Source organism: Colossoma macropomum, unplaced genomic scaffold (assembly GCF_904425465.1).
Source record: "Colossoma macropomum unplaced genomic scaffold, Colossoma_macropomum, whole genome shotgun sequence".
Classification (NCBI taxonomy): Eukaryota; Metazoa; Chordata; class Actinopteri; order Characiformes; family Serrasalmidae; genus Colossoma; species Colossoma macropomum.
The window spans coordinates 3,847,688-3,868,075 of NW_023494796.1; the positions used below are offsets into that span (position 1 = coordinate 3,847,688).

Sequence of the window (20,388 nt, forward strand, 5' to 3'; positions counted from 1 at the left end):
AAATACATCCTTTTCCTTTTCAAAATTGAAGTAAAGTCAGAGAGAAACTGTTATTAACTAGTCTAACGTTTCGTTTTTAGCCGTTTAGCCCCGTTCACCCCCATTCACCGGGGACTCGCCGGCGGGCGCCCCCTGGCGTTTCGCGGTCATATCTCTGATGTAACGGGAGAAATATGAAGTGGCCAGGCTCCCCTTACACTCGCTCTGGTGTAATACCTTCTTTCGGCCGCGTGAGGGTGCAACGGTGACACGAATGTCCCGAAGTGGCACGCGCAAAGGTTTCTGGGTAATGTAGTTTTGTGGCGTGGTGTCACGATTTAAAGTTCCTGGATACCGGAGCTCGTGTTTACCGCTAGATTTCCGCAGCAACTGGACGGTTCCGCCGGTTTCCTCCACCGAAAGAGGTTCGGCAGTAAATGGTGAGACGACCGTTACTCGCCTTAGAGGCGTTTCAGCCGCTTTAAGCCCAGCTTTGTTACCCGGACTGAGCTCAAAGAAACAAAGAGCTGCGCTCATCACTTCGCCGACGGGCGATGCTGCTGCTTCCTTCCTGACGCGCACACGTTTTCTATATATATATATATATAATATAAAACGACTAAATGACTAAGAACTATTAACGTTCATATACAGGAGCCGAGTAAAGTCCTGCTTTAGGGCGGTTTAAGTAACGCTGTTAAACTAGTCTTCATTCTTTCCGCCCCACTGCTGAGTTTGGCTTTTCACTCTCGTTAGAACTTTTCCGTTCCACCTTAAATGGAGCGACAGTTACTGTGACCGCTGCGCCGTTTAAGGTGGAACGGAAACGGTTCGAATCCTCGGCTTCACGGCTGTTGTTTGTTGTGCTGCTTGTGATTGGCTGACGTCACCCGTGTTGTCCTCCTCTCCCTCAGCTCAGTGGCGGGTCGCGCAGACAAAGGAAGAGCCGCGGGCCGTGTGTGGGCTGTGGAGAGCTCGAGCATCGAGGCGTAAACACGGCACGGAGCCTCACTGTTAAACGTCTGATCTGGGAATAAAACGCTTTTATAAGCCATGTCTGACCAAAAGGACGGGAAGGGGGCAGCGAACGGGGACGCCGTGGACGCCAGACAGGCAGACGCACCAGAGTAAGACGAGCTTAACTACTGTTGCTATGGATACAAAGGAATAAGACTGTATTAACTACTGTTGCTGTGGACACGAGAGAGTTAGACTGAATTAACTACTGTTGCTGTGGATACGACAGATTTAGGCTGTATTAACTACTGTTGCTTTGGATACGACAGAGTTAGGTTGTATTAACTTCTGTTGCTGTGGACACGACAGAGTTAGGTTGTATTAACTACTGTTGCTGTGGACACGAGAGATTTAGGCTGTATTAACTACTGTTGCTGTGGATACGACAGAGTTAGGTTGTATTAACTACTGTTGCTGTGGACACGAGAGATTTAGGCTGTATTAACTACTGTTGCTGTGGATACGACAGAGTTAGGTTGTATTAACTACTGTTGCTGTGGATACGACAGAGTTAGACTGTATTAACTACTGTTGCTGTGGATACGACAGAGTCAGATTGTTTTAACTACTGTTGCTTTGGATACGACAGAGTTAGATTGTATTAACTACTGTTGCTGTGGATACGACAGAGTTAGACTGTATTAACTACTGTTGCTGTGGATACGACAGATTTAGACTGTATTAACTACTGTTGCTGTGGACACGACAGATTTAGACTGTATTAACTACTGTTGCTGTGGAAATAACTGAGTTAGATTGTATTAGCTACGGTTGCTGTGGCAACGACAGAGTTAGACTGTATTAACTACTGTTGCTGTGGCAACGACAGAGTTAGACTGTATTAACTACTGTTGCTGTGGATTCGACAGAGTTAGACTGTATTAACTACTGTTGCTGTGGATACGACAGATTTAGACTGTATTAACTACTGTTGCTGTGGATACGACAGATTTAGACTGTATTAACTACTGTTGCTGTGGACACGACAGAGTTAGACTGTATTAACTACTGTTGCTGTGGCAACGACAGAGTTAGACTGTATTAACTACTGTTGCTGTGGCAACGACAGAGTTAGACTGTATTAACTACTGTTGCTGTGGATTCGACAGAGTTAGACTGTATTAACTACTGTTGCTGTGGACACGACAGAGTTAGACTGTATTAACTACTGTTGCTGTGGATACGACAGATTTAGACTGTATTAACTACTGTTGCTGTGGACACGACAGAGTTAGACTGTATTAACTACTGTTGCTGTGGACACGACAGATTTAGACTGTATTAACTACTGTTGCTGTGGACACGACAGAGTTAGACTGTATTAACTACTGTTGCTGTGGATACGACAGATTTAGACTGTATTAACTACTGTTGCTGTGGATACGACAGAGTTAGACTGTATTAACTACTGTTGCTGTGGACACGACAGAGTTAGACTGTATTAACTACTGTTGCTGTGGACACGACAGAGTTAGACTGTATTAACTACTGTTGCTGTGGACACGACAGATTTAGACTGTATTAACTACTGTTGCTGTGGATACGACAGATTTAGACCGTATTAACTACTGTTGCTGTGGATACGACAGAGTTAGATTGTCTTAACTACGGTTGCTGTGGCAACGACAGAGTTAGACTGTATTAACTACTGTTGCTGTGGATTCGACAGAGTTAGATTGTATTAAATTCTGTTGCTGTGGATACGACAGATTTAGACTATTAACTACTGTTGCTGTGGACACAACAGATTTAGACTATTAACTACTGTTGCTGTGGACACGACAGATTTAGACTGTATTAACTTCTGTTGCTGTGGATACGACAGAGTTAGACTGTATTAACTGCTGTTGCTGTGGATTCAACAGAGTTAGACTGTATTAACTACTGTTGCTGTGGATACGACAGATTTAGACTGTATTAACTACTGTTGCTGTGGACACGACAGAGTTAGACTGTATTAACTACTGTTGCTGTGGACACGACAGAGTTAGACTGTATTAACTACTGTTGCTGTGGACACGACAGAGTTAGACTGTATTAACTACTGTTGCTGTGGACACGACAGAGTTAGACTGAATTAACTACTGTTGCTGTGGATACGACAGATTTAGACTGAATTAACTACTGTTGCTGTGGATACGACAGAGTTAGATTGTCTTAACTACGGTTGCTGTGGCAACGACAGAGTTAGACTGTATTAACTACTGTTGCTGTGGATTCGACAGAGTTAGATTGTATTAAATTCTGTTGCTGTGGATACGACAGATTTAGACTATTAACTACTGTTGCTGTGGACACAACAGATTTAGACTATTAACTACTGTTGCTGTGGACACGACAGATTTAGACTGTATTAACTACTGTTGCTGTGGACACGACAGAGTTAGACTGTATTAACTTCTGTTGCTGTGGATACGACAGAGTTAGACTGTATTAACTGCTGTTGCTGTGGATTCAACAGAGTTAGACTGTATTAACTACTGTTGCTGTGGATACGACAGATTTAGACTGTATTAACTACTGTTGCTGTGGACACGACAGAGTTAGACTGTATTAACTACTGTTGCTGTGGACACGACAGAGTTAGACTGTATTAACTACTGTTGCTGTGGACACGACAGAGTTAAGACTGTATTAACTACTGTTGCTGTGGACACGACAGAGTTAGACTGAATTAACTACTGTTGCTGTGGACACGACAGATTTAGACTGAATTAACTACTGTTGCTGTAGATACAACAGAGTTAGGTTGTATTAACTACTGTTGCTGTGGACACGACAGAGTTAGGTTGTATTAACTACTGTTGCTGTGGACACGACAGAGTTAGACTGTATTAACTACTGTTGCTGTGGATACAACAGAGTTAGGTTGTATTAACTACTGTTGCTGTAGATACAACAGAGTTAGGTTGTATTAACTACTGTTGCTGTGGACACGACAGAGTTAGGTTGTATTAACTACTGTTGCTGTAGACACGACAGAGTTAGACTGTATTAACTACTGTTGCTGTGGACACGACAGAGTTAGGTTGTATTAACTACTGTTGCTGTGGACATGACAGATTTAGACTGTATTAACTACTGTTGCTGTGGATACGACAGAGTTAGACTGTATTAACTACTGTTGCTGTGGATACACCAGAGTTAGGTGGATTAACTACGGTTGCTGTGGCAATGACAGAGTTAGACTGTATAAACTACTGTTGCTGTGGATACGACAGATTTAGACTATTAACTACTGTTGCTGTGGATACGACAGAGTTAGACTGTATTAACTACTGTTGCTGTGGAAACGACAGAGTTAGACTGTATTAACTACTGTTGCTGTGGACACGACAGAGTTAGACTGTATTAACTACTGTTGCTGTGGATACGACAGAGTTAGATTGCCTTATCCATTGTTGCTGTAGATACTCTACACTAAATACTCTTAACCGTGGTTGTTTAAAGACACAGACTAATCATGACTTGTGTTGTTATGACTGTGCCACACTAAATGGTCATGTTGTTGTAGATTCACCCGACTAAATGGACTTGACTGCTGTCGCTGTGGACACAGTAGAGTAAGCTGATCTAGACTACTGTTGCCAAGATGATCTGTTCCTGTTGCCATGCATGTTCCATTCATTCCATGCAGGTGCTACTGATGTCATGTCAGGTTTTTGTTTACAGTGTATTCGGGCGGGGTATTGTGTAGTGTATTCAGTGTTGTTGACCCTGAAATGGTCAACAACACCGGTTTTCTGTCTAGATAGAGGTACAGAAGCAACCAATCAAAGTGTATTTGTTTGAGAACATAGCTTGTCTAAAATCAGTCTGTTTCCAAACCCTGTTCGGTGTAAAAGCATTTTATATGCTGTTTAATGGACGTATGCAATGATAACTGCTTTTAGGGAGCTGTTGAACATTTGCAGTCTCCGGGTCGGGTGGTGTTTATTGGACTTTTTTTTTTGTTTGCCTGAGGTTGGGTGTGTAGTGACCACATTAGTTTGGACTAGGCCTGTGCCCGTTGACAGTTACTACAGTAACATCCCCCAGTGACAGTACAACTCCTTTCCTGGTGGCTTAAAATGTGTTGTTTATTTATTGATTAATTTTATGCAAACCATAACAAGACATTAGTATTCCCATGAGTGAACGTTTAAACATGTTGGGTGATGGGATATTCTACATTAATATTAGGGATGTGTATAGGTACTCGTTTAACCCATATTTGAGTACTTCAGTATTAGAGCCCGTCACAAACATGCCGGAAGAAAGGCCGTGTTAACTGCTTTATGGAAATACAAAAAGTCTGGGAATAGTGTCTTTAAAGTAGCAAGAGTTGCTGAATTATAGTATTTCAGTAAATCTAACACTGTGTGCGTATGATTTGATTGTGCAGTGCTGGTAAGGCCGAGGCTGGAGCAGGGGAGCCCATGCAGGTGGATGCCAAAGGTCACTCATATAGCTTCAGATACAGCCTGAACTACCCCTGCATCGGCCACTGCATCATCATCAACAACAAGAACTTCCACGGGAGTACTGGTAACACTGCTGACCACACAACCCACACATACTGATGTCGTTAAGGCCATTATTTCTAGCAAAGCCTTGAACAGAGTTGTGAATGATCCTCTAGATATTTTCATGAATTTGGTTTCTGTAACTGTTACTATCCGTTATTTTTGCCTTAAATTATTGCCTATAAATGTAAACGTTGTGGTCATGCATGCCTCAAAAGAAAACATTGTGATGGATACATCAGACTAAAGTATATTATTCATTGTTATTGTTTAGACTGTTGCTATAGTTACTAAACAATTTTAATTTCTTGACTTGAAATTTTTAACTTGTTGCTATAGTTACGCCTGACTAAACAGTCTCAACATCTGTTGCTATAGTCATGCCGGACTAAACAGTCTCAACATCTGTCGCTACAGTTGCGCCTTAACTTCTGTTGCCATAGTTACGCCTGACTAAACAGTCTCAACATCTGTTGCTATAGTTACGTCTGACTTAACAATCTTAACTGCTGTTGCTAAAGTTACGCCTAACTAAACAACCTTAACTGCTGTTGCTATAGTTACACCTGAGTAAACAGTCTTAACCTAGTTATGCCTGACTAAGCATTCTTAAGTATAGTCAGTATGGCTGCACCAGACTAAATCATCTTAACATCAGTTGCTATGGTTACGGAAGACTACACATTCTTAAACGGAGTTGCACCTGACAAACTGAGACAAAGACCAGACTTAACAAGTCTTAACTAATTTTGCTAAGGTTACACCGGATGAAATGCTTTTAACTAGATCTGCTACGGCTACACCAGACTAAACAATCTTAACTAGAGTTGCTAAGGTTACACAAGACTAAGTGATCTGAACTAAAATTGATCTTAATCTCTGGTCTTAACTGTGCTGTACTTTTGCCTGTGCAATATATCTGTCTTTCTGAATGAGATACGCATTCTGGTTTTTATCCTGAAGGCATGAACCAGCGCAACGGTACGGATGTCGATGCAGGAAACGCCATGAAAACGTTTGGAAAGCTGGGATACAAAGTGAAGGTGTTCAACGATCAGACAGTGGCGCAGATCACGCAAGTTTTAAGTGCAGGTAAGATTAACCCCACTCTATTTAACAAACATTAACCGACAGTTTCATACTGAAAGAGTATCTTTATGGGGGGCAAAGTCTGCTACTTGGCCTTGTTTCATGAGCGACAAGATGCTTATGTCAGCATTGCAGTGTCTGTTGTATGCAGGTATATTTAGGCTAAAATGTTCGTCTTCAACTTCAGCTACAAAGGCTGATCGTTAACATTCTTCCAGTAGGGCGAAGGCAGGTTAGACGTCTGTCACTGAGGAGTATCATCATGTCTCCTCGCGTCGTTGCTCATGTATGTTTTAGTCAGAGCTTGTCACATGGCTAATCATGAGACAATAACAGGATGCAGCCTGCACATACCTGCACACTGTTTACTGTAGGCTCAGGGACACTTCCCAGCCAAACCAGTCCTGCAGTCACCCTGTGATGCAGTTGCATATCACACATGGTTCCTGCCAGACAGTTAGCTTTTTAAAAGATGCTTAATATCAAATTAGTACAGTGCCTTTGGTTTGCAGTAGGGCTGCAATGATTAGTGAACAAATTCAGCTACACTGATTATAAAAAATATTTTATTATTGTTTTATTGTCACCGTGTGACAACGATGCACAAGCAAAGCGATAAGATGTTTTCTGCTCCCACTGATTTTGGGCAAAGGTGCTTTTAACTAGCCAGAGTTGGTAATGAGTAAATATTACATCAAGCTATATTTTACTGTCAACAGAATGTCTCATGGAAGGCGAACATTTCAGTGATGTTAAGTATGGACGTGCACGAGTACTCAAGTACTCGGTTAACTGTTCAAAATGTCCATATTCAAGCCTTCAGGTCACTATTCAGGCATTTACTGTGTTTCATCATTGTTTTAACAGAACAGTAAAACGTGAAAGTTTTGAGAAAAAGTCTTGAAAACTTGAAAAACTTCTTTTTTTCCATAGGGAAGGTTGTTTTACTCTGTTCTAAAGTGTATGCATGACGCAGGGTGTTTGGTTAACGCACCTCAAGTTGAGCCAAGAGTCCATTTAGCCAATGGAAAGTCACTGTTGTGTAATAACAGTCTCCATGGTAATGATTGTCAGTACATGTTTAGAATGTAAAGGCAGCCAAGAAACTCCACAGTCAGTGATAAAAGTGGCGTTTCACTTTCTAATTTCCTCAGACCTTGGTGGCATTTGTTTGGATATGTAGTATCATGTAAATAATATTGTTTGACACTTTGTTTGTTTATTGCTGAGAATTTCAGTCAATAATGGCTGATACCCAGCTAGCTGGCCTGCTAATGTTAGCCATTCATTTTGAGCTATGCAACTAAATATAAACATATCTAATGTAAATGAACAGTGAATTTTGACAGCCTAGATCACACAATGAAAAAGGTAGTGTGGTATTTTTGATGTAATAGTGGTTGTTTTGACTGTTTTTAAGTGTTCAAAACACAATCAATTTAATATTAAGGTTGATGATTTTTTATCTCCCATTATTTAAAATGATTTCTGACTGAAACAGGAACATACCTACTGTGTAGCTGATCGAAAAAATAGTCAATTATAGAAGTAATCATTGGTTGCAGATCTAGTTTGCAATGACTTAACATGTTGGAGCCTAAGCAGGTTTTATTTAGAGTAAAATAATAGTAAACATGTAAATGTTAGTGACGGTATTTCTGAAAGTCACACATTGGAAATGATGCCAAAGCTCATGCGTTTTAGCCCCTCGTGGTGATTTTAGCACTATTTTAGACACTTAAGAAAACCTATTTTTGATTCTATTATATAAAATTTGTATTTATTACCAAATAACAAGTAAAAAAAAAAACTATATTTAACAATTGAAGTGAATGTTAAAAAATTCTGCTGTGCAAAATAGTTAAAAACACACCTGGTGCATGGTGCTTACATTTGGCATTCATCAGCTTCTCTGCCTCAGCAAAACAGAGCTGAATTTTATTTGATACCTGAATTCATTTGTCTCATTTGTCTCAAGTGAAAAGTTAACTTTTTTTTGTTTTGATTTCATTCCTTTTAGCGTTTTAAATTCTTAAAATTGTTTGTCAGTAGCTGGTCTGCAGCACTGGTACGTCATAAAGCTGGTTAACAGACTCTCACCACTCAAACTTAAAGTCGACAGAGTCGATTGCGAGCATTTCAACTCTGAGTCTTCGCCAAAAGTCGACCTCGACTCCCAGATGTGCTGGAGTCGCAGAATCGCCTCATTTGGAGTTCACTCCCCATCACTAATGTTAACCAGACCGAGCGTTCTAGCACAGTGTGAGCATATATATCGCAGGCTTTGTCTGCACACGATGGATGGTTCAGACGTAAAGTGTGAGTCGCCAAAGAGCAAGATTTCTTAAATCACAGTGTATGTCTGGTTTAATGTTCACTCCCTTTGGATTCACATTAACTATAACTGAATACACAGCGATATGTGTTGAGTGTCCGTGAAAGATCTTCGGAGGAACTTGAAGCTGGAGACGCGCTCTACCTCAGAACCGTTGATTCGGGGACAGTGTGTGCAGCTTTTGTTTTTCCGGTAGTCCACAATGAGCTCCTTGGTCTCGTCTGTGTTGAGGGAGAGGTTGTTGGCGGTACACTAGGCAGCCGGGTGCTGGATCTCCTCCCTGTAGTCCGATTCAGCATTGTCGCTGACGTGGCCAACCACTGTGGCATCGTCTGCAAATTTAATAATGGTGTTTGATGTGCGCACACAGTCATGGGTAAACAGGGAGAAAAGCAGAGGACTTAGTACACAGCCTTGTGGAACACCGGTGTTCAGAGGCAGACGTTCCATACAGATCATGTTTGTACAAGCAATGCCACCACCCCTGTGTAGCTGAACCATCCTGCAGGTTCTTCCACAGAAGTCCACAGTTCCCCTGAACTGCTAGTTCGTACAGTTCAGGGTGAGGGTGGAGGACATATGACTGCCCAATCTCACAGACTGGAAGTCCAAGACCCAGTTACACAGGGGGATGCCATGACCATTTTTACTGCCGCTGTTCAACCCACACTGCTACTGGCTCAGTAGCGCAAAAGTGCTTCAGAAATGTGTTTTTTTTTCCACTTTGCCATGTATTTATCATTCATCCTGAGTGACTGTGAAAACAAGTGCTTTTAGAATTCATATATTAGGATATACGCATATAGTATAAGTGATACTATATTGAAAAATGAGTGCTTCTGTAACTTTATTGCCGTTTTTCTCAGTTGCCCGGGGAGAATCACAGCCGCTGTGCCTCGTTTGTGTGCGTGTTGCTGAGTCATGGAGATGAGGGAGTGTTGTTCGGGACAGATAAAGCGGTGCAGCTGAAAGCCCTAACCAGCCTGTTCAGAGGAGACCGCTGCCCCTCACTAGCGGGCAAAACCCAAACTCTTCTTCATACAGGTGTGTGTGTGTGTGTATAATCACAGGTATGGATTCCTTCTGATGACTCTTCCATACAGATCATGTTTGTACAAGCAATACCACCACTCCTGTGTAGCTGAACCATCCTGCAGGTTCTTCCCCAGAATTCCACAGTTCCCCATAACTGCTTAGTTCGTAAGAGATAGCAGTTAAGGTGGAAATTGTGAGATGGAAAAGGTTTGATATCTTTTTATAGCCTTCCTTTGCTTTATAGGCATCAGTTAGTTTCATGTTCAGATACTCAGCCAGCTACTTAGAGGAGCCCATAGTTTTTAGCACAAGGATCAAGAATCAGGAGGCTGAGAATTTACTGTGCTGTGGATTGGTCATCAGTTGACCATTCATAATGACAGTTCTTGATGTGCCCAACCAGTCAGTTAATGCCTAATGACTCAGTTAAGTTCTGGGACTTTACAACTAGAAGGGAACTGTCAGAACTTGTGCACATGCTGCAATAATGTATATTTTTAGAAGGGATTTGAACATGAAATAACTGCATTAACATTGGCAGTGCACTGACTTTGCTGCAGAAGTTGTGTTTTTACTTGTTTTGCTAAAATATGTAATGTGGCCAAGGGTGCCCAAACATTTGCATATGGTTATTTTCTCTCTTATGTGTTGATTTACAGTTTGTGTGTTTCGCTCATAAGAATGACAAGACATAAGAAATGGTATAACTTGCATTTTAGCACTGCTTAATATTTGAACTTTTCTGTTTTGATAGGCCTGCAGGGGCACTGACCTGGACGCGGGTATTGAAATGGACAGTAACTCGGATGGTTCACCTGTGAAAATCCCAGTGGAGGCTGATTTCCTCTATGCCTACTCTACAGCGCCAGGTATATCCACATACAAACAATCGAACCTCTAATGGCAAATCATGTCCTTTGTTTATCCGTAAATATCAGGGACGTGCTGTACCGCCCCCTGCTGTTAGCATAGTTTTTTTCTGCAACTGGTAAGTCCTAAAATACAGTGTTTTGTTTTAGGACGAGGCTGTAATGCCTTCTCTCTCTGCCTGTCTGCATATAGCAATTATCAATGTCAGCCACCTGCAAGTCACCAAGACAAGTCCTGTTTGATGTAAACTAGCCAGTTTGATTATCAATTTATTAATGGTATTGATCTCATTATGTTCATCACATATTGATACTGTTTTCCAAAATGGTAGCGTTAATGTAACGAGGGTAATTTTGGACCAAGTCTATCAAATCTCATATTTCTCTATGATGTAGGTTATTATTCTTGGAGGAACACCATGACCGGCTCTTGGTTCATCCAGTCTCTCTGTGAGATGATCAACAGGTACGGCAGAGAGCTGGAGATCCTGCACATCATGACCAGGGTCAACCACAAGGTGGCGCTAGACTTCGAGTCCACCTCCAACTCGCCGGGCTTCGACGCCAAGAAACAGATTCCCTGCATTGTGTCCATGCTGACCAAAGAGATGTACTTCACTTCTTGAGGGGATGCAAGCCAGACCTACTTTTCTAGAAATGTGTCGTTGCGGATAAAGCCACAGTCAGGGAATTCAGGTCAACAAACAGGCAGCCACATTAGCCACTGGATGAAGGGAAAGGGAATACGTTCATGACAATTAAAACACAAGAGCCAGTAGCCAACACCGTCACATAAAACACCATTTAAAGGCTCCTAGTAGGTGCTCATTATTTTTGAAAACCAAAAACATTAGGAAAGCCCTTGTATTTAGCCTTGCAGTGTAGCGATGAGCATTTCGGTCTAATTTGATACTTGAATTCGTAAGGCATTTTTAAAAAGTATCAAAATACACCCCCATCGGCAATAAAAGGAAATAGTTCCAGATGTTACAGGCCGGATGTGTCGTTAACAGAATCGCAGCGTCCACTCAGCATCTTAATAATCATAATAATAGATAATACTCTTACTATACTATATATTTTAAAAAGATGTTCCTTCAAGGGTTCTTTAGTACAGAAAATGGTTCTGTATAGTACCATGAACACTCAGAGAACCCTTTGTATGTTGAAACTGTTCTTCAGATTGATGGAGAGTGTGGTTTTGATATCGTACCAAAAAGGGCTGTTCTGTTGTTGCAGGCTTGACATCGTAACAATAGGAGAACCCCTTTTGGTGTTCCATAGAACCCTTTTTAAAAAAGTGCACGTTCTGAAGAGTTTGTAAGGAGTTGGTCAGACACCAAACGTGATAAATTCGCTAATTGATGTTGAAAATTTTATTCCATTAAACCTATAAGAGTGAGATGTGTAATAAGTTTAAGATAGATGCTTATCAGCTCTTTACTGCTACACTTCCTATGTGCTATAGCTGTGCTTTGTACCATCTACTGCGCAGCGTTTCATGCCCATTGTGCGGTCGCCTTTAGACGGCTGCAGTAGTCTTTCTGTACTTCTTTCTTTAGACTCAACAGATAAGGAATCGGCTCAAAATGTGGAGTACAGGTTTTAGACATCTCTCGATAACATATTGCTGTTCAAAGAAAAGTATGCATCTCCATTTTTTTGGTGATTTGTACTTTTCTGCATTGTTTGGATGCAGCAGCTGGGCATTTCAGGATGATTGGAACAATAGAAATGCTGAAATTGCTGAAATAAAATCTCTTTCCATTGACTTAAATTGGAAATAAGGAAAGTTTTTGCTCTCTCCTGTAAAGTTACTGTTTTGGAGATACATATTTTTCTTGGGACAGCAATGATATATTGAGTGTATATTTTGCTCATGAAAAATTCCTCTTTAATATTTGATTTTTCATCATTTATCATGACTATTTGAATATTATTACTCATGATTATTACAGTATGATTGTACTTGATAAATGAGCCAACTTAAAATTGGATGCACAGGCGATGGTGAAAATAGGCTGAGAATCTGAAATAAACGAAGTTTGTTTTTGTCTTTATTTTAATATTGCAGATCCCTGATTGTGGCTTTAAGGAAGGAGTTTAGGGATCTCACAGTTAGCTAGATCAGCGGCATTTTGGGATGTTTTAACATCCAAATTATGTAGAATTTCAACTAAATGGTCAAAATTTCAGCAACTACTCAAACACCCGACAGGTGTCGGCGCTTGGAGTGAAGGGTCAGGTTTAGGCGCTCATAGGAAATTGCATTGAAATCAGCCATAAAAGACTAGTGAAATGCTAATGTTGATGTAGGGCTGACTATAGAGGACCATCCTGAAAATGTAGATATGAACGGTTTTCATTCACCTTGTGTGCTGCTTTGCTTTCACGTCAGGATATTTGTATGTTATCCCTATATTGATGACTTAAAAGTTATTGGTACCGTTTTGTCTGTTGTAGGCAACATAAAACAGCCTGATTAACCACTACAGGCCACTCATGTGAAGCACATTTCACATGATCATTTTACATCGAGTTGCCAGTTTACTCGAAACCCCTACCTTGAACCTATACTGTCAGTGGCCATTTTATCAGAAACACCTCCCATTAAAGGTGCACTCTGAAGATATATAATCTGCTGCTGTGCAAATTGTAAGCCCACCTTTACCTGGTTTGTCACAGGAAAGGGCCCACCATTTATAAGGTAGTGTTTAGGTGGTGGATCATTCCCAGTACAGCTATTTTATTAGAAGGTTTATTAGAAACACTTGTAGCTCCACTTTGCTGATGTGCACAGTTTTGTTAGGCTGGGAGGAAGAACTAGATGAAATCAAATTACAGTGGAACACGCTGTTCTAAGTGTACTTAAAAAGAACTATGTGTCAGCCCCGAAACCTGGGCCAGTCATAGTCAGGGGGGTCTCTGAACAAACTACACGGTGATTAGGACCAATCACAGCCAGGGGGAGGTCTCCAAACAAATGACACAGTAATAAGAACCAATCACAGTCAGGGGGGTCTCAGAACAAACAGCACAGTGATTAGGACCAATCACAGTCGTTCTCCAAACGAATGGGTGTGGTCAAGAAATGACATAGTGACTGGACCAATCACAGTCAGGTGGAGGTCTCAGAACAAACTATGCAGTGATCATGACCAATCACAGTCGGGGCCCGTTCTCCAAAAATGACAGTAATTAGGAGCAATCACAGTCAGGGGGCGTTCCCCAAACAAACGACATAGTGATTAGGACCAATCACGGTCGGTGGGAGGTCTCCAAACAGACCCTTTGGTGATTAGGTTCCCTTCCTCAAGCAGCACACTGTACAAACTCAAACCAACACGTCTTTTTGGCCAAAAAGGCATTGTTTTCCTACGAAACCATATTTTCATTTGAAGTATACTGCCAGCTTAACCCTATTTTAGCCCTTTGTCGGTGGTCAGTTTCTGCCCACAGGACCACCGTTGACTGGTTATTTACTATTGCACACGGTTAGCAGACAGTCAGTAATTGTATATCTACAGTGCTCCTACAATATGGTAGATGTTTCTGATAAAAATGACCATAAAGTGTAGGTTTATGGTTGGGGTTCCCAGTAAACCGGCTACTCAGTGTCCACCATGATTCATTCAGAACCTTGTTTTCCTGATGTAGCCAGGTTGCTAGATAACCTTGTGGTATGAAATTCGGTGCAGGTCTCCGGCATTGTTTCATTTACTTCATTTACATACACGTCTTTGACTGTATTCTGTGCATTTTCTAAGTTTTAAACTACTTTAATCTGCGGTAACTTGTCCATCCTCTGCCCACAAATGTGTCCATTCATAGCTGATGTCGTTGGGTTGACCATGCTTTACAGAACGTGATGAGAAACTGAACTGCAATGCAATTTAGAGTGTTATTCATTTAAAACGACGTGTATTTTATGTGCACTTGAAAGGGAGGGATACAGATGTTGGCTGTGCAGTTGAGCTAATGTGGGCACGGTGGTTAGTTTGCTGTTGTCGTTACCCTTCTGTAAAGCTTGTCCAGTCTTGCAACAGGGTGCTTTTATGGGCAGGGCATGGACCACAGAGCAATTGGACCCAGTTCCTGGGAAAACGAGCTGGATGACGAGGGCAGCGGTCGCACGCGAGAAGCCGAAAGCTTTGTTTACATGGGATTTTGTTACATAGCTACAGCTGACTGAGGTCTCAGAGGAGATGATGTTCGTCTGTACACCCCTGAAAGCTCTCCACTGTGAAATCTAGGCCTATGCATTGCTTTATTTTTCTTTTTTCCACATCAAAGGGAGTTTTTTACATGTTTGCATGGTGTATTTATGTATGTAGTACTTTTATTTTGAAATGCAGTTGTGAAGCTACATCTATATTTAGCTTAATGTTCAAAAATAAGGCCATTATGATCACAGTTTGTCTAACTGTGCTGCAGGAATCAGGGATTAAGCAGATTTTGCAAGCCTAAATTTTGTCAGTAATTATCAGACAGTAGTTCATGAGTCAAAGGGCTACGCAGTTTATAATCAGACCGAGATTTATATTGAAGTCCTTAAATGAAACTGCCACTGGCGAATTTCTTTATAGCTTGTGTTAAAGTTTGTAGTGCACTCTGTTAAGGGTTGTTTATCTATTTGTATATACTACCAAGGTGCTGTTGTGTGTGTTTGTTAGAGAGGGTTAATAGGTTAGTAGCTTAGCTATGGCATGAAATGAGCTGTAAAGCAGAGGCCGGATTCCCGAAAGTGTCTTAAAGGGCCCATGTCCTACTGTCTACTGTACCTTTAAGACTTATATATGTAAACGAGCTCTATTCTAACTTCAGAGTGAGTGGGCGGGGCTAAGCTGCTGTAGGCTGAACAGGTGGATATACACCGATCAGTCATAACATTATGACCACCTCTTTGTTTCTACACTCATTGTCCATTTTATCAGCTCCACTTACTATATAGGTGCACTTTGTAGTTCTACAGTTACAGACTGTAGTCCATCTGTTTCTCTGATACTTTGTTAGCCCATTTTTACCCTGTTCTTCAGTGGTCAGGACCCCCATGGACCCTCACAGAGCAGGTACTATTTGGGTGGTGGATCATTCTCAGCACTGCAGTAACACTGATGTGGTGGTGGTGTGTTAGTGTGTGTTGTGCTGGTGCGAGTGGATCAGACACAGCAGTGCTGCTGGAGTTTTTTTTAAACACAGTGTCCACTCACTGTCCACTCTATTAGACACTCCTACCTTGTCGGTCCACCTTGTAGATGTAAAGTCAGAGACGATAGCTCATTTGCTGCTGCACAGTTTGTGTTGGTCATCCTCTAGTCCTTCATCAGTGGTCACAGGACGCTGCCCACAGGACGCTGTTGGCTGGATATTTTTGGTTGGTGGACTATTCTCAGTCCAGCACTGACACTGAGGTGTTTAAAAACTCCAGCAGCACTGCTGTGTCTGATCCACTCAGACCAGCGCAACACACACTAGCACACCACCACCAAATCAGTGTTACTGCAGTGCTGAGAATGATCCACCACCCAAATAGTACCTGCTCTGTGAGGGTCCATGGGGGTCCTGACCACTGAAGAACAGGGTAAAAGGGGGCTAACAAAGTATCAGAGAAACAGATGGACTACAGTCTGTAACTGTAGAGCTACAAAGTGCACCTATATAGTAAGTGGAGCTGATAAAATGGACAATGAGCATAGAAACGAGGTGGTCATAATGTTATGCCTGATCATTGTATGTAAATGATTGTTATGACATCACAGAAACGGTGATTCTAAAATGTTTCCATATATGGACTGTATGGATTAAGGAATTTAAGTTATATTTTAAAACTAAGTGTTTTCATATGACATCAAACTCTTTTTATTCCTAAAATCAAGGAATGTTAAGTTTTTCAGGATGTGGGTCCTTTAAGGAAAAAAATTTCTTATTCTTTTTGTCCGATTTAAGAAAAATACGTTTTTCTTCAAATTTCTTGCTTAAAAACAATTCTGCGATCAGGTGCTATGATTTTTTATTTCTTAATCTTAGATTAACCTCACACTTGACAATGTGTAGTGAATATTTATGGTTCTGAATTGAGAATTGGGGAAATCCGATTTTGTAAATGAAGTCATTCAGAGTGGTTTGTTGTGAAACACTCCATTCTAGACAAACGTACCGAGTCAGAATTGTTCACAGTGGTGGTGATAGGAACCAGACGTCTGAAGTGATCTCACAAAGTTATTACATACACATTGAGTGAGTTTACATGCACTTAATAATCCGATAACTGTAGAAAATCAGATTTTGTCGGTAATCCGATCAACACGTTTACTTGCACCTGAGTAATCAGATAATGGGGAAACTCCAGGTCTACATGAGTCAGGCAGTAATCAGATTTCTGCTTTGCAACCAGCCAGTAAACACACAGAGGAAGACGTGATGTAAACGTAATGTAAAACTCAAACTTCATGCTGCAGCTTTTTTGCAGACATCGCGCCTCTTTACCTGAAAATGTACATCACTTAGAAGATGAAGAATGTTTAAATTCTTCATTTCATCAAGTATGTCGGTTTCAGCGTCGCTCCAAAAGTGTTTTGTTGGCGTCTCATGGGTGCTGTGTTAAACACTGCTTGTTTCCAGTACCGCCATCTGTTTTCACGCACGTGCAGACTGATTAAAAACGAAAGAAATCAGAGTAAGAGTTTACATGCACTGAGAAATCTGATTACTGAGCTAAAATCCAGCCTCTTTATCAGATTTCTTAATCGTATTGCTAGACCTTACTCCGTTCTAAGAAATCAGAGTGTGCTATTTACATGACCATTTGAGTAATCAGATAACTGCAGAAATCTGATTATGATATGATTATTGAGTGTATGTAAATGCACACAATGTTTTACTAAAGTTATGACAAGCTTTTGGCTTAAAAGATATATTTTTAAAATGTGTTGAGAGGAAAAATAGTCCCAGAGGAAACTTATTATTCCAAAATTTCCACCAGTTTACCATCATCAACATTCCTAAACTCAGAAGACTCGTGTAGGTTCACTGGTGGTTTCTGATAGTAACTAAAATGTCTATATTTATGTTGTAGTCATGGCGACCCCTGGTTCCTATCACCGCCACTGTAAAGACATCTGAACCATTTCACACCAAACCACTCTGAATGACTACATTTCCATTAATTATTACGCGGATTCTGAAAAAATTGTGGAATTCCTTCAGAAGATCCTTTGTAGGTGTTTTATCATTGGAAAGCTTTCGTGAATCAGGTCCATAGGTTTTGCCAGGGTGCCTCCATCTTGCTCTAAGACAACTCGTGAATTAATCAGGTCCATCATTTGAGCCAATTCAGGTATACTGAAGCAGGAAAGCACCAAACAGGGCAGTGCTGAGGCCCTCCAGATCCTGATTTTGAGGAACACTGCCTTAGAACAATCAAACATGACCTCAAGTGTCCCTTACTGAGCCATAGTGGTGTTAATCACGGTTATATATTATATTATATTGGGTATAAGGTATATTAGCACGGCCTTTCGAGTTCCAAGTCCAGACTGTTGACTACACCAGCAGCCATAGTTATTAACAGTAATAGAAGTGATGCATGTTTTTCTGTCTTTTCTTGAGGTTGTTCTTGCACTGCCTGTACTTGATCCCACGACAACTCATTTGTAGTGAAATAAATAAAATACATTTCATTGCTTCTTTTGTATTCTTTACTATTTACAGTCTGGGTCCAATTTTAAATTCCTGATGTTTATGCATAATTACTTTTTATTTGATTAACTTAAGGATAGGAATAAATTAAATAGTAATTGGGGCATGCATAAAAGTTTGGATGTCCTACTATCTGCACTTAGTAACACCCCTTTTGGTAAATATCACAGCTCGCAAATGCTTTTTGCAGCCAGCTAGGAGTGTTTCTATTCTCGTTTCAGGAATTTTCACCCACTCTTCCCCACAGAATGTTTCTAATTCAGGGATATCCTTAGGACATGTTGCATGCACAGCATGTTTAATATTTACCGACATATTTTCAATGATGTCCAAGTCTGAAGACTGTGAAGGCCATTCCAAAAGCTTCTTGGACTACCTTATGGTGGATTTTGAGGTATGTTTTGAATCATTGTCCTGTTGTAGATGCCAAACTCTTTTCAGTTTCCAGTGTTTTCTGTGCCGCCGGCTGCCCCATCACCCCAAACCATAGTAGATTCTCCCTCATGTTTAACAGTTGTCAAGGTGTTCTTTTCATCAAATGCTGTTCCTATTTTCTCCAAGCATACCTTTGGTGATTGTGGCCAAAGAGCTCAAATTTTTACTTCATCAGTCAACAATACTTGCTTCTGAAATACCTCTAGATTATCTAGGTGTTTTTGAAGAGTTTAAGAATTTATTACACTCTGGAATTGTCTTCAGATGACAACTCCTTACCAAGTCTTACCATTTCTAATGAGTCAATTGAGGCCTAATGAGTTACGTTCTGGGACTTTACAACTTGATTTTTTTTCTATTTCTTAAGTTGATTGGATATAAAGTAGCTGTGTTAACATTTGCAGTTAATTTGCAGTTTATTTTTTTAATGTTTATCTCCAGAGGTTGTGTTTACTTCTTTTCACTTCAAAAATCAGTAAAATATGTACTTTGGCCACGGGTGCCCAAACTTTGGCATACAACTGTATAATGATTGTAATAATAGAATGACCAAACATAAAGCAATATTGTATATGGCAAAAATGAAATAATAGAAAACCCATGCAATATATAATATGCAATAAAGATATAAATACAATAAAAATATACAGTTGCAGGTGTGATCCCCAAAGTACATTCAAAATGTTAGTACATAATAAATAAATCTGATACATATTTTAGTCTGTCTGGAAAAGCAGAATTGAAACAGCACGTCATCAACACCTGAAACAAAATGTGCATCATAATTCATAGATTTATAGTTCATGTACAGTTTTCCATTAAAAACAAAACAGTGACCTTTGACACCACACAATCATCATTGGTTGGGTTGGACGATTTTACTTACTGCTGTCAGACCACCATCATGAAAGATGTCTTTTGTTATTACATCAATTCTGATGCTGCTCATATGTTGTTAATTATTTCATTTAGTTAAAATAATCTAATTAAATTCGTAGTATGTCGATTTTTAAAATAGAAATAGAACATTCAGTTGCTTCCCTTAAAATGATAAATGATAAGAAGAGCAATACCTTTCTCACATATCTGGAGCTTTGCAACATATTTTGATTGCCCCAATGTCTGGTTATCATTATAAATTCTTTTTAATCATTTTTATTTATCTGTTGATTCTTTGTGTTAATTCTACTTTATTTTAGATTATTTCTTTGCTGTTAATTTAACCATTTAGTGTAATAGTGGTGTATGTTGTAGTGATGTGTTGTAATTGTTATGAATAATTGCATCAATTATAAAAAAAAAGAAAAAAGAAAAAAAAGAAAGAAAAACGTACTGCTGTCAGAAAAAAGGCCAAAAAAATATTTTTATTTTTTCACTCAAACAGCTCGGTTACCATGTCAATGTACTGGAAGATAAAATTATAATT

The 20,388-nt window shown here is 40.2% G+C and overlaps 1 protein-coding gene across 1 annotated transcript; it reads left to right on the forward strand.

Moving 5' to 3' along the window:
- The first annotated feature begins 297 nt into the window (after positions 1–297).
- LOC118817001 (caspase-3-like) lies at positions 298–11,856 on the forward strand. Its single transcript, XM_036583644.1, is given in 9 exon segments — positions 298–419; positions 894–1,106; positions 5,381–5,523; positions 6,465–6,593; positions 9,792–9,805; positions 9,807–9,944; positions 9,946–9,969; positions 10,715–10,829; positions 11,226–11,856. Coding segments are annotated over 8 exon segments (867 nt in total). The 5' UTR covers positions 298–419; positions 894–1,032; the 3' UTR covers positions 11,456–11,856.
- Positions 11,857–20,388: the final 8,532 nt, after the last annotated feature.